Source organism: Maylandia zebra, linkage group LG13 (assembly GCF_041146795.1).
Source record: "Maylandia zebra isolate NMK-2024a linkage group LG13, Mzebra_GT3a, whole genome shotgun sequence".
Classification (NCBI taxonomy): domain Eukaryota; kingdom Metazoa; phylum Chordata; class Actinopteri; order Cichliformes; family Cichlidae; genus Maylandia; species Maylandia zebra.
In genome coordinates this window covers 2,469,708-2,484,964 of record NC_135179.1, presented here as the reverse complement: position 1 = coordinate 2,484,964, position 15,257 = coordinate 2,469,708, and the positions used below count along the sequence as shown (strand labels likewise).

Genomic DNA, 15,257 nt, shown 5'->3' with positions numbered 1-15,257 from the left:
ATGGATGGATGGATGAATGCATGAATGGATGCATGGATGAATGGATGGATGCATGGATGGATGGATGCATGGATGGATGGATGGATGGATGCATGAATGGATGGATGAGTGGATGGATGGATGGATGAGTGGATGGATGCATGGGTGGATGAATGAATGGATGGATGCATGGATGAATGAATGGATGGATTGATGGATGGATGGATGAGTGGATGGATGCATGGATGAATGAATGGATGGATTGATAGATGGATGGATGAGTGGATGGATGCATGGATGGATGGATGGATGAGTGGATGGATGCATGGATGGATGGATGGATGGATGGATGGATGGATTGATAGATGGATGCATGGATGGATGGATGCATGGATGGATGGATGAGTGGATGGATGCGTGGATGGATGGATGGATGGATGGATGGATGGATGGATTGATAGATGGATGCATGGATGGAAGCATGGGTGGATGGATGCATGGATGGATGGATGGATGGATGGATGAGTGGATGGATATTTGGATGGATGGATGGATGGATTGATAGATGGATGCATGGATGGATGGATGGATTGATAAATGGATGCATGGATGGATGGATGGATGCATGGATGGATGGATGAGTGGATGGATGGATGATGAATGGATGGATGGATGGATTGATAGATGGATGTATGCATGGATGCATGGATGCATGGGTGGATGCATGGATGGATGCATGGATGGACGCATGGATGGATGGATGAGTGGATGGATGCATGGATGGATGGATGATTGATAGATGGATGCATGGATGGATGGATGCATGGATTGATAGATGGATGGATGGATGAGTGGATGAATGCACGGATGAATGAATGGATGGATTGATAGATGGATGCATGGATGGATGAGTGGATGGATGGATGGATGAGTGGATGGACGCATGGATGGATGATGGATGGATGCATGGATTGATAGATGGATGAATGGATGGATGGATGAGTGGATGGATGGATGGATGGATGGATGAGTGGATGGATGCATGGATGGATGAGTGGATGGATGCATGGATGCATGGATTGATAGATGGATGGATGGATGGATGGATGAGTGGATGGGCTTGTCTGATTGTCTATTTTTTATCATTTTAAGGTGGATATTGGATAAGCAGTACTTCTCCAGTTTTATGGACTGCATACTGCACCGTGTAGGTTTTTTTGGACACTCCGAGTTGCCGTGACTATTATTAATCGGCTTTGATCAGCTTATCTGTTGTTTCATGTTTTGCTATTTAAAACTTGTTGTTCTGCAGGTGTTGCAGGAGCTTTAGTTTCTTCAGACCGTCTGCACCTTCGTCTGCTCTGCCACAAACCTCTCGCTGTTTCTTCTTAACGTCGCATTTAATGTTGGTGCTGTGCAGGTGGGGAGGGACCCGGCCGTCCACGTGTGGGACATCCAGACTCTGAAGTGCCTCTCTCTGCTCAAAGGCTTTCATCAGAGAGGAGTGTGTGCGCTGGACTTCTCAGGTGTGTGTGTGTATATGAGCACGTACACACTGTGTACAAGGATGGATGGCAGCACCGTGATTGATAAAATCCTGCTTTAAAGACTTAAAGAACTGAGCGTCTTCACCATGTTGGTAAAACCAGGGGTGATGGACGAGGGCGGAGCAGCTGTCTGGTCCTTTGTGACTATCATGGAGACATAATTTACAAAATAAACAGGACAAATTAGAGTGAACGTCTCGCACTTCAGTCCACCTTTTATAGGCACAGTGCATTAGAGATCCACAGGACACGACACATTCCCACCTCACTGGAAACATCAAAACTTGATTAAAAGCATTAAAATAAAGGTAAATGACAATGTGACATTAAGAAAACGAGCCTGAGAGTTCACAGATACTAAAACGGTCAACATCGTATGAAACAAAGTCGTCTCTGGAGGCGTTCACGACATTTTTGTGTCTGCAAAAGATTTCGACGTCACTGCAAACTGTGGTCGACACGACTGAAAAACTGTGGGTGTGTTTTACACGCCAGCTTATTTTAAAGCTTTGATTGGACTCACAGTAAACAGCTGATCTGTGTTTCCTCTCACAGCTGATGGGAAGAGTCTGGTTTCGGTGGGAATCGATGATGGACATTCGATCGTCGTCTGGGACTGGAAGAGAGGAGAGAAGCTCGCCACTGCCCGGTACTCGCCTGTCTGCTGCTGACCTTAACGTTTACCTGCACAGAGCTGCAGCTGACGGTTACTGACTGTCCGTCTTCTCTCAGGGGTCACAAGGACAAGATCTTCGTGGTGAAGTGTAATCCCATGGTCACGGACAAACTGGTCACTGTGGGAATCAAACACATCAAGTTCTGGCAGCTTGCAGGTAAAACTGCAGCGTCGATGTTTCACTTTGTCGTTTAGCGTTTATCCCACAGCCGCTCGCCATAACTGGCACCAGTTTAAGCAGGTGAGCCGGCCCCGTACAGGCGTTACAGGTGTGAGGTTTTACCCTGGCAGTCTGTGGGGACTGACTGGAGCCCCTGCTGGACACTAGAGGAGCTGCTGCAGGGTGCTGTAGGTCACAGTGTGACGGAGCACTTCCCCTCTGTCCTCCAGGTGGCGGTTTGACCTTCAAGCGCGGCGCTTTTAGGAGCATCGGCCGGCCGGAGACCATGATGTCAGTGTGCTACGGCCGCACTGAGGCGCTGGTGTTCTCCGGAACCGCCACCGGAGACGTTTACATCTGGAAGGAGCCGCTGCTGCTGAAAACGGTGAAGGCCCACGACGGGCCGGTGTTCGCCACGTTCTCCCTGGACAAGGTGAGGAGGGCAGACCTGAACCCCACCCACGGCCTCTGTGAGGTATTTAAACTCAGTGACATCTGCTTGTCTGCAGGGCTTTGTGACGGGTGGGAAGGACGGCGTGGTGGAGCTGTGGGACGACATGTTTGATCGCTGCCTGAAAACCTACGCCATCAAGAGAGCAGCGCTGTCCCCGGGGTCGAAAGGTGCTTAGATTCAGTCACGATTACAGCTCCACCTTATCGTTTAAGGTGGACTGACTGTGCCCTGATCCCACCAATCAGAGTCTGAGATTCTGTTTGGACACGCAGCTCAAAGCACGCGAGAGCGGCGTGACGGCTGATGATGTCATCAGTTTTTAAAGACTCTGATGGCTGAGCTGATGTTTACAAAGATAAACAATAAGCAAACGTTTGATGCTGAAACGTGATCGTGGTGTAAACTCAGCCAGATGTTAAACATCTGCATGCTGTGTCACTACGAGCCTCAGCCAGTGGGTTTGCTGCCTGTACCAGGCTCACCTGTGGCGTCTCCTGACAGGTGAGACTCAAACCCACTGACCACTTCATGTTTTCAGTTTTTCTCCTAACAACACAGAGATGCTCTGTAACTCGGTGGAGTTTCATATGTAACCTGTGGAGCAGAACCTCTTCTGTCCAACGCTGCCATCATGTGGACGTGCAGCTGAAACTGCAAAAATATCCAGGTTTGGAAAAGAGAGCAGTTACTGGAAAGAGCCGCCTTTAGTCCAGGCTGCTCAGCCGATCACAGAGACGATTACAGAGAGACAGTAATTAAGCCAACCCGATCGCCCAGGACACAGGGAGATCTTTTTGATTTTGCTTTAATCATTTCGGCAGCTTCATCTTTATAAAAAGGAAACGAGGCAGACTAGAGAAACTCAGACCGAAAAACAACTACAGAGAGACTTTACAGCAGAAACAGAGACCAGAAAAGACGATACAGAGATGTGTGTGTGTGCAGGACTGTTGCTGGAGGACAACCCGTCCATCAGGGCCATCACCCTGGGTCACGGTCACATCCTGGTGGGAACCAAAAACGGAGAAGTTCTGGAGATTGACAAGACCGGACCCATGACCCTGCTGGTGCAGGTGGGAATACTGTGTGTGTGTGTGTGTGTGTGTGTGTGTGTGTGTGTGTGTGTGTGCGTGCACCTGTTTCCATGGTGAGGGGACGTCTGGTGCCTGTGGACCTGATTTCAATTCAATTCAGTTTTATTTATACAGCATGAAATCACAACAACAGTCGCCTCAAACTCTTTATATTGTAAGGCAGACCCTACAATAACACATACAGAGAAAAACCCAACAATCATGTGACCCCCTATGAGCAGCACTTTGGCGACAGTGGGAAGGAAAAACTCCCTTTTAACAGGAAGAAACCTCCGGCAGAACCAGGCTCAGGGAGGGGCGGGGCCATCTGCTGTGATTGGTTGGGGAGAGAGAAGGAAGACAGGATAAAGACATGCTGTGGAAGAGAGACAGAGATTAATAACAGATATGATTCAGTGCAGAGAGGTCTGTTAATACATAGTGAGTGAAGAAGAAACACCCAGTGCATCATGGGAATCCCCAGCAGCCTACGTCTATTGCAGCATAACTAAGGGAGGATTCAGGGTCACCTGGTCCAGCCCTAACTATATGCTTTAGCAAAAAGGAAAGTTTGAAGCCTAATCTTGAAAGTAGAGATAGTGTCTGTCTCCTGAATCCAAACTGGAAGCTGGTTCCACAGAAGAGGGGCCTGAAAACTGAAGGCTCTGCCTCCCATTCTACTTTTAAATACTCTAGGAACAACAAGTAGGCCTGCAGAGCGAGAGCGAAGTGCTCTAATAGGGTGATATGGTACTACAAGGTCATTAAGATAAGATGGGGCCTGATTATTTAAGACCTTGTATGTGAGGAGCAGGATTTTGAATTCAATTCTGGATTTAACAGGAAGCCAAAACAGGAGAAATCTGCTCTCTCTTTCTAGTCCCTGTCAGGACTCTTGCTGCAGCATTTTGGATCAGCTGAAGGCTTTTCAGTGAGTTTTTAGGACTTCCTGATAATAATGAATTACAGTCGTCCAGCCTGGAAGTAATAAATGCATGAACTAGTTTTTCAGCGTCACTCTGAGACAGGATATTTCTAACTTTAGAGATGTTGCACAAATGGAAGAAAGCAGTCTTACATATTTGTTTAATATGTGCGTTGAAGGACATGTCCTGGTCAAACATGACTCCAAGGTTCCTCACAGCGTTACTGGAGGCCAAGGTAATGCCATATCCTGTCATGTGTCTCCTGTTCCTGCTGCACGTTCACATCATCATGGTAATATTGTGTGTGTGTGTGTGTGTGTGTGTGTGTGTGTGTGTGTAGGGTCACATGGAGGGCGAGGTTTGGGGTTTGGCCCCCCACCCCCTCCTCCCCATCTGCGCCACCGTCAGCGATGACAAAACGCTGCGGCTGTGGGAGACGTCAGCCAATCACCGCATGGTGGCCGTCCGCAAGCTGAAGAGAGGTCAGAGTAACGGGACGGGCGTCCGCTTTTACTAATGTCCCTGAACGCGTCACAGCTCCAGATTGCCAGTAATCGGATACTTGGTGCGTATTGCAGGCGGTCGCTGCTGCGCCTTTTCTCCTGACGGGAAAGCGTTGGCGGTCGGTCTGAGCGACGGCGGCGTGCTGGTGGTGAACGCAGACACGCTGGAGGACCTGCTGAGCTTCCACCATCGGCGTGACGCCATTTCTGATATCCGCTTTTCCCCAGGTACACACACACACACACACACACACACACACACACACACACACAGTCATTTACTGCAGATGTTTCATTCTGTGCACTTTGAAATCAGCTGTTAAGCTAACACGTGTCTGCCTGGACTGTGAGACACCCTGGAGAACGCACCAGGCCACGGTGCTAACCGCTGATGTGTTTCCTCCTCCTTCGCTGGTGGCAGCGATGAGCTGAAACATCTGCAGCCGTTGGCTCTTATATCACATGCCGCCTGCTTTTTTATCAACGGTTCCCTTTGACGAACACATCAGGAGAAGCTTTACAGAACCCCCCCAGATGAACACAGCTCTTTGTTGAGGTGTTGCCAGGTCAGGCAGGTAGATATGGAGGGTGAAAATAACCAGCCACAGTTTCCTGTCCTGACTTCTGTCTTACAAAAAGAGGAGGATCAGTCAGAACACCACCTTCCTGCACACACGCTGCGAGGTTTTATAAAGACGGCTGTCGTGTTTGTAAATGTGTGAGCTTCGCTGTGCACATGAACTGTTGTAACTTAAAGGCAGAGCCATGAACGTGCTGATTTGCTGTGATCTGATCTTTTGTGGGTCATGTGACAGACTGTGTGTGTTCCGGGTGTTCGTGCTCTCAGACTCAGGTAAATACCTGGCGGTGGCGTCACACGACAGCTTCGTGGACATCTACAACGTGCTGAGCAGCAAGAGAGTCGGCATCTGTAAAGGAGCGTCCAGTTACATCACGCACATCGACTGGGACGCCCGAGGTAGCACACGGCTCTCTCTCTCTCTCCCATCCGAGTCGCTCTCACACCTGCACACACCTGACAACAGCAGTGCTTGTTAAATCATAATTTCACACTTTAGATGCTGCCCTCCGCCCAGCAGGGGGCGCTGTTTAACAGAGTAAAGGCCTCAGAGTAAACGCTGGGCCTCTGGAGACGAGCGTCCTCCGGTTTTTCCCGCTCGGTGAGCAGCCGGCGAGTGTTTGCGGACATGCTGGCGTCTTCTGTGCGAACTGTGCTGCTGTCTGCTACCAACCAAAACAACCACGCTCAGGTTATTGGTCCATATTTCCATAGCAACCAGAGGTTATCAGGGGTCACCGACCCGTCCCTAATGTGACTGAGGACTAAGTTAAAGGGTAAATGCTAATTTTGAATGATGCACAGAGAGTCTGCGAGCAGACGGCGAGATCTGCGAGCGCGTTCAGCCGCTGCGTTATTCTTAGTCCAGACGATGTTTCTCTGCTGTCTTTGTGCTGCAGGTAAACTGCTGCAGGTCAACACGGGAGCCAAAGAGCAGCTGTTCTTTGAAGCCCCGCGAGGAAAACGACAAACCATCAGAAACTGTGAGGTCAGTGTGCATGCTGAGCGAGAGGAGGAGGAGCTGGGGTTCATGATGTCACGCCTCCAACGTATTTCCAGCGGCGTGAACGAGTCCGTTTGTTTCGTACCGGAGACAGAAAAGCTTGACGTGTGGAAACGACCCGTGTGTGTCGTGTTGTGTGTGTGTTTGTGCAGCTGGAGCGGATCGAGTGGGCCGGCTGGACGTCGGTTCTGGGCTCCACCTGTGAGGGAATCTGGCCGACGCACAGCGACATCACCGACATCAACGCCACGTCGCTCACCAGAGACCACGCGCTGCTCGCCACCGGAGACGACTTTGGCTTCCTCAAACTGTTCAGCTATCCCGTCAGAGTACGACACACAACCTCAACGACACACACACACACACACACACACACACACACACACACACACACTGTACAGAGAAGACTGCATTCTTTCTAGTGGCCAGCAGGGGGCGACTCCTCTGGGTTCAACGCTGTCTGATTGTTCTGAAGTGCTCGCCTCGCGGTTTCTCAGCCACAGCCTCCCAGGTTTCAATGTGGCGATAGAAAAGTCAGTTTGGATAACTTGTGTGACTTCCTGTAAAGTTAGGACCAATCAGAGTGCCCCTCTGACCTCAGGTGTTTGAGTGTGTGTACCTTTCCTCTTAAGGACCTGCTTCCTTTCCTCCTGCAGGGTCAGTACGCTCGCTTTAAGCGTTACGTGGGCCACAGCGCACAGGTCACAAACGTCCGCTGGGCTCAGGATGACTCCACGCTCCTGACGGTGGGCGGGGCTGACACCGCCCTGATGATCTGGGTGAGGGAGCGAGGAGGCGTGGTCAGCGTGGAGGGGGACGGGCCTTTGTTTCGCGACAGCCGACCGCTCGTAGACAGCGAGGAGTCGGATGACGACATCGAGGAGGACGGAGGTTTGAAAATATTGTTTCGATAAACACGAATCCAAAGTTTACAGTTTCGTCTTTAATCGTAGCCTCGGCAACATCATGAACAGAGAGCAGCGCTGGTGCTAAACTCAGCAGACGTCTCTGCACCAGCTCACAGTTCAAGAAACGAGGTTCAGATCTGCACCAAACACGATGGCGTCGCCCTTTATCCGTACTCCACCTCTCAGCTATCGTAGCTGTGACATCATAAAGCAGACACAGACAAACCTTCATGCATCCAAACAAACACGAACAAAGTCTCTGCCTGAAAGCTTCAATGCAAAAATGTCTGGATCCAGGTGTCACATGACCTCTCAGTGAAGCACCAACATAAACCCAGAAGCCGTCCCTCAGATCTGTAACTGTGTGTGTTTAAAGGCTACGACAGCGACGTCGCCCGCGAGAAGACGGTGGATTACACCACGAAGATGTACGCCGTCAGCATCAGAGCGATGAGAGGAACCAAACCTCACCAACAGCTGAAGGAGCTCTCTGCTGAGGAGAGGTACGCACACACACACATGCACACGCACACACGTGCACACACACATGCACACACACACCTGCACACATACACGTGCACACACGTGCACACACACATGCACACGCACACACGTGCACACACACATGCACACGCACACACGTGCACACACGCACACACGTGCACACACACATGCACACGCACACACGTGCACACACACATGCACACACACACCTGCACACATACACGTGCACACACACACTTCTGTTTTTTACCATCATAATGAATCAGGATCTGTATTTTGGGACGGGTGCATTAAAAACATGTCGGAGTGTTGCTGGTAAAATATGACAAAGGCTCCCATATCTGAGCGCACACTAATGAAAAACATCACATTGCAAAAAACACTAGTGATACTTCCTAATACTGCAAACTAAATCATGTAGAATACTTTATGACATTTAAAAAAATCTGTAGCTTGTTTTGTCCAAATTTGTAACAATTATTTAATATATGAACAAAATAAATCTTTATGAAAATCAGAGACAGTTGAAGAGAACATGCTCTAAAATAAAACAAGGAACAAAACTTCACCGAAACTCAAAAGCTGAGACCGAGCAAGATGACAGGTAATAGTCAAAGACACTAACACAGTAAGACGGGACAAAGAGGGAGAAACACAGGACGTGATAAACTCGTACAAATGAAATCTTCACATCTTAATCTTTTGCTGACAGCAGCGAAAACATCCAACCAGAAAAATACAACAAGAGCTTCAAAGAAGTTCAAAATGGCTAAAGAACAGAAAATCGTAATCAAGAACTCTCCAGCCAGTCAGAGGTCACTCTGTGAGATTACATCTCTGTCCTGGGAGTGAGCTGGCAGAAGAAATCATGCAGTCGAAGCCCGAACAGCAAACCCATAATAAACACTGGGACCACACATTTTAACACAGCCTCTCAGCTTCAAGCTCCACAGACTTCTCAGGTTTCTTAAACATGCAGGATGTCTTCGTGCTCTCTGTGATTTCCTTTAACGAGTTCTTGAGCTTTGTTTGACTTTCCAACATGTTCTATCCTCGCTGTCTGTTTCAGTGAAGGTGACGTTCCCTGTGTGCGCGCCCGTGTGCTGATGTGCTCGTGCATGCTCAGGCTTCTGCATGCTGAGTGGATCCTTCTGGCTGCGTTTGTAATATCGGTGTTCACAGTTCACTCAACAACAAAGGGCACCTTCAAGGAACAAATGTGTCTGCAGGGTCAGAAAGCTGCAGACCAAAGATCGATCTAAGCACCAACCAGGTTCCTTCTTCTGAAGACAAATGAGGTTTATTTGTTAAAATGTTACCATATTATAAATTATTGTGAAGAAGCTGAGCCTGGTGTCAAATGTAGATAACTGAGGGGCCTTTCATATGAACTTGTTTTGAGCAGCCACCTATCCCACACGGGGAGCTCTGGGCTTTAGGTTTTAAGTCATTGAGTGGGTGTAAAACTGATCTGGTTGCAGATTTTCACAGAGCTTAAATGTGTTTTTCAGCCCTGCAGATTTCTCCTGAACTCACAAAGTTATGACATCTCAAAAAAGCTGTAAAGATGGTTAAAAAGAGGACAAACCTGAGCCCACCCCCGTGGACCTGCAGGGTGCATGAAGGCTTTAAATATACTACAGTAATTGTAGAACATTAAATCAGCTGATTGCGAGGTGGTCATGTGGGAACTTTGACTGGGTTTATATGAAGTGAGGATTTTCCAGCCTGTAGAAATGGGGTTTTCCAGGCTGTGGAGTAGCAGCATCAGGTCTGTGCTCTGAGTTCATGCACAGAAGCTCCCGGTGTGCACGTCTTCTCTTCCAGCGCCTCAGTGACAGAATCTCTGACCAAATCTAGAACTTGCAGGTATTTGGAAGAAAATGGGCGGCTCCAAGTTTCAGAGTCCGGAGAATCTTTAATGATAAAGGGTGCCCGTGCTGACTGATAACTCTTGTTTTGTCCCTCTGTGGTACCCTTAGTTCCTGAGTGTTGCTGCTGCTCTCTGGCCTCGTAGAAACTCTTAATATCTCTGCTGTGTTTTAACTTGCATTCCCCTGGAGGCAGGGCATTGTCAAGTAAGTATGAGCCAACACTTACTGTGTGGATGGTCACACTTAAAACCTCAGCTGCAGCCACTTTGGATCATTTATTAAAGCCCAAAAGCAGAAATCTCTCATTTACAAATCCATTCAAACTCTTCCTCGATCAGACATAACACCACGACTCGTCGAGGCGTGGACTCAGCAGGTGAACAGGTCCTGTAGGTCCTGCTAGCTGTGGGGTGGAGCCTCCGTGGATCCGACTCGTTTGTCCGGCACATCTCACTGAGGCTCGACTGGACTGCGATCTTTTAAAAATTAGAGTTAACACCTCAAACTTGTCGCTGTGCTGCACAAACCGTTCCTGTTTGTGGAGGAAGGAGGCCGCGACCTTCCTCCATCGCTCTGTGGTCCAGTTCTCATTGTTGGTGCTTTCAATGGGGGACGGGGGTCAGCCTGGTCAGCCTGACAGCTTTCTATCAGAACCAGCATGAAGCTTTAGCCCGCCTGTTGGATCGGACCACACAGACCAGGCTTCAGTCCTCACACGCATCGGCCTCCACGGCCCCGTCGCTGCTTCACCGCTGTTCCTTCTTTGGACCATAAAAACTGACCCCTGCAGACCCACACAGAGCTGCCGTTTCGGAGACGCTCTGACCCAAACTGGCTCGTAGCCTCACACTCGCCCATTTTTCTGCTTCTAACATCAACTTTGAGGACAAAATGTTCACCCGCTCCCTGACAGACCCCGCCCACTAACAGGTGTCATTGGTGTTACCTGTCAGTGCTCATAATGTTATGTTGGATCGAGTTTTGGCCTAAATATGTTCGGAGCCTGACTGCAGGTAACGTGAGCCGACTGGACACACCTGTGTTTGTAAGACCACAGAGATCACAGAGTGTCAGGACAAAACCAGCCGCCATGTTCAGGGAGCGGTCTCTAGGCTTTTGGGACAACAATATTTCACCTGATGGAAGGACAGGATGTCACTTCCTGTTCCTGTGGGACTTCATCAGCAGAGAAAGATGTTCTATGGGGAGCTCGGCTGAGAATAGTCGGGTTTTCTTCAGAGTAACATCTATCAGATGTTTGGTATCGATGATACTGCAGCAGCCACCTGTGTCTCCCTTTGATAAACAGTAATCCAGGCTCTCTAAGTTCTCAGGTACAGGGCTGCACCTGCTGCTGTGAGGCCACAGGTGTACCTGTGCACGTTAGCCTGCTGACACGGTTAGCTGCACTAGCATGTTAGGCTGGCAGCCTGAGCATTAAACAGCAGCAGCAGCAGCATGGTAGCGTTTTGTTAGCATGTACTTTTAGCCACAGTGTCTCTGAGGAGGAAAGCCTGTGTGTGCATGTGTGTGTGCATGTGTGTGTTGAGTCTAAGTGTAGATAAGAGTGCGTGACTGTGTGTGTTTCTAAAGCTCTACCTTGGTTCTATCCCTCTGCTGTCCAGGGGATCCAGGTAACACCTGCCTGCCTGTACACGTCCTCTTCATCATGTTCGCATCACACGCTGGCATTTCATGAAAACGTTTCAGTGCATTTTCGTCCTGTTTGGTCACTTTCATCTCTCCGTCATGCACCACTTCTCTTACGGCTTTGGCGCTTTGATGAACCGTTCGCAGCACTGAGCGATAACGTCTCGCTTCAGTTGCTAAAAACGAAAGTTTATTTGCCAACGAGGAGCCTGTGCAGACCCCGCGGACCCACGTCCAAACCAGTCGTGCTGGAGGACGATGCTGTGGTGGTGGACCTGCCCTCGTGGACTCTGACGGTTTGGTCAGAAACGTGCTCATGAGTAACCCGCTGGAGGTCACACAGAGGAGCAGACACCTGTGCAGCTCAGCTCCTGTAACGTCTGCTGGTGTCTGCTCCTCCACATGTGCAGGGAGATACAGACGGTCCGTACCATCCTGGAGGAGCTGACGGGGGTGCACCACCACCTGCTAATCTATTTCCTTTTTGGGGTGGTCTCATTGTTGCCCCTCCAGTGCACCTGTTGTCACTTTGAGTTGCACCTGTGCAGGTGAAACAGGTTCATAAGTGGATACTGAAGTTTAACTGTTGTTACCATGACGATCGACGATGCAGTGGACCTGGTTCACTCACCGCAAAATCCTGCAATTACTGCAACAGTTACTAGAGTTATTACTCTGAATAGCAGCAGAACCTTCCTCCTGTAGGTTTCAGGTGCTTCGGCAGGTCGACGCTCTCGGTTTAGTGAAAGGTTGCATTAAACTCCGCCTCTTCCCTCTAGTCGCCAACAGACAACAAAGAGCACAGTGACGCTGTAACGTTAACAAATCTGAGTGATTTAACTCTGTCAGAAGCAGAACGGCTGCTCTAACCCAAATGGCTGCTGGTCTGAGTTCACAGAAAGAGGGCGGAGCACCAGCACACCGCCGGATCAGCTGTTTAACCCCCCGATGTGTAGTTCATGTTGTCTCCATGTCTGTGCTCCACCCGTGTGTCTCTGATCTCGTCCTTTAACATGTAAATGAATGTTTTTCTGTCTTTGACTCATCGACCGATTCATTGACACGCTGATCGATCCTCCAGGCCGCCAGTGAGCCGAGCGGCGCCGCAGCCCGAGAAACTCCAGAAAAACAACGTGTCCAAGAAGAAGCGGCCGGTCGAGGTGAGTCTGTCCGTCCGTCCGTCGGCCCGTCTGTCCGTCTGTCCCTGCGTTCACCGTCCGCCTCTCCCTCTCCAGGACCTGATCTTGGACCACGTCTTTGGTTTTCGGGGCTTCGATTGTCGTAACAACCTGCACTACCTCAACGACGGCGCCGAGATCGTGTACCACACTGCCGCCACCGCCATCGTGCACAGCCTGAGCACCGGTAACACAAACAACACACCTGAATGACGTGCCGTGGACGATGAGTCCTAACGTGAGGTTGTTTCAGCAGGACGGACGCACGAACAGTCGGCAGACGTTGGTGTCCGAAAGATGTTAAAGTCTCTGTAAATGCATCTCTGCATGTGCCCCTTCTACCTGCTGCACAGAAACATGATGTCAGTGATGTAACATTTAATATTCAAAAGCTTTTATGTTTGTGAAAACGGTTTTACCAGGTAAATTATTGTTGTTGTTAAACAGTTTCTGCTGAGCAGACTCAGCTTCATGCACACCTGTGGAAACGTGTTCAGGTTGTATCTACCTGCTCGCACACAGGAAGCAAAGATGTTGCGCTCCACCGGATCTCATCCACAAAAACACGCCTCTTACCTCACAGAGCCGTTCGGCTGTGATTGGTCGGTTCGTGTTTTATGCTGCAGCCACACTGAGGTGGATGGAAGCTGCAGCACAGAGTGATCGTGGCCGAGTTCGGTGCACTTGTGATGTCTTTGCTTCGCAGATGGAGACCGGCGGTCTTCAAACTTTGGTGCATTAAGACGGTGATGAAACGGCGATAACGTGTCTGCTGTCAGCTTGAGGCTAAGTGGGCTCAAGTTGGCAATTTCATGCAGTCTGTTTGTGACAATCCGGCGATCAGCTGTGAGGAAACAGCTACAATTACACATTTGTTGCTGCACAGAGATGCACATTCAGAGTGCAGCCAAAACCTCACAGATCACGTGTCCATAAATCAGGACACGGATGCTGCAGGACGGCAGTTTAACTGCAGAATGACAGACGTGACAGACCAGGACCCGGCTCGGGTGAGCTGTGCAATCACCTTTGGATGGAAAGTGGTCGGCGTGCTGCACGCTTCAATGACCACTTACGCTCCTTTGATAACAGACAAAACTCAGCGCAGTCGTCACAGGTACACAAAGTCACAGATTTGTGCCTGGATGTTGCCATCCTGTGTTTTTTGCTTTGGATCCAAAAAAGCACCTTAAAATCAGCAAACTCTGATTGCTGTCAGTGTCGCCCGTCGCTGTCGTGTAGCAGCAGATTGCTGATCTCCGGCAGCGTGGGCGGAGCTTTGCACAAGAAAAGCACAGCTTCTGACGACATCACCAGAAAGAGCACCATCCATTAGAACGAAACCGTGTCGTTAGCTCACCTGCATGTGTGCGTTTGCAGCCCCACAAACACCACGAGTGTGTCCGTGACTCGTGCTGAATGAAGCGACGACTGAGCTTCAGCCAGAACTGGAGTTTATTTGGTGCCTTGCAGGTAAAACGTGTCTGTTTACGTGTCTTTGCAGGAACGCAGAGCTTCTACCTGGAGCACACGGACGACATCCTGTGTCTGACCGTCAACCAGCACCCCAAATTCAAGAACATCATCGCCACCGGGCAGATCGGTACGCTTCGGTGTTTGTGTGTGTGGCGTGTCGCTGTCGGAGCATGGCCGTGTTTTCCTCCACTAACTGTACTAAAGAGAAGTCCCGCTTTCTCTCCCTGCTTCCTGTTTAACCCGCCTGCTTTGCTTTATTTCTACTGACACAGTGGAAACTGACCGACTCACCGACAGGGAGCAAACGCTTATTGCAGCTGTGAGGCGCCACGTCGCGACAGTTTCTCCTCGAGGTCTGCGTTTAAAATACAGGAAGTGGGGTTAATTCAGCCAATCAGGAAACACAAGCAGAGCTTCACGTCCCAGAGTTTGTTGTTTTGGTATCGAACCGTAGAGCAGCCGAAGCGATCCGCAGTCAGGAACGTCGAAGCTCCGCGCAGACGCAGGATGAATGAAACGTTTTTTCTGCCTGGCTGTGACTCACTGCAGGTTTTCATGTTGTTGTCTTTGTGTGTGTGTTTTTGGCCGGCCTCATTTGTCACCATCGCTCTCACAACACCTCAGGTGACGGCGGTGAACTCCCAGGTAAACTACAAACGACCCGCACGCCTCCCATCACAGCAAACTGAAACCCAGAGCGCCCGACTCAACCAGACGTGTCGGTTTGGTTTTTACTGCTACGTCTCATAAAAACATGCAAAGAAAC

The 15,257-nt window shown here is 49.7% G+C and overlaps 1 protein-coding gene across 4 annotated transcripts in view; it reads left to right on the top strand.

Moving 5' to 3' along the window:
* LOC106675059 (echinoderm microtubule-associated protein-like 6) overlaps positions 1–15,257 on the top strand; it is a 66,314-nt gene that overhangs the window by 45,083 nt on the left and 5,974 nt on the right. The window contains exons 17-33 of one of the 4 annotated variants that reach the window (XM_076891398.1): positions 1,400–1,505; positions 2,082–2,175; positions 2,259–2,359; positions 2,593–2,795; positions 2,872–2,983; positions 3,762–3,889; positions 5,156–5,297; positions 5,394–5,546; positions 6,166–6,297; positions 6,798–6,886; positions 7,054–7,230; positions 7,558–7,792; positions 8,186–8,312; positions 12,919–12,997; positions 13,073–13,202; positions 14,520–14,618; positions 15,116–15,136. In XM_076891398.1, coding sequence (XP_076747513.1) covers positions 1,400–1,505; positions 2,082–2,175; positions 2,259–2,359; positions 2,593–2,795; positions 2,872–2,983; positions 3,762–3,889; positions 5,156–5,297; positions 5,394–5,546; positions 6,166–6,297; positions 6,798–6,886; positions 7,054–7,230; positions 7,558–7,792; positions 8,186–8,312; positions 12,919–12,997; positions 13,073–13,202; positions 14,520–14,618; positions 15,116–15,136 — 2,128 coding nt within the window. Of the gene's footprint in view, positions 1–1,399; positions 1,506–2,081; positions 2,176–2,258; positions 2,360–2,592; positions 2,796–2,871; positions 2,984–3,761; positions 3,890–5,155; positions 5,298–5,393; positions 5,547–6,165; positions 6,298–6,797; positions 6,887–7,053; positions 7,231–7,557; positions 7,793–8,185; positions 8,313–12,918; positions 12,998–13,072; positions 13,203–14,519; positions 14,619–14,763; positions 15,137–15,257 lie in introns of those variants that run through there. The other 3 variants (XM_076891400.1, XM_076891399.1, XM_076891401.1) reach the window with 3 other exon arrangements.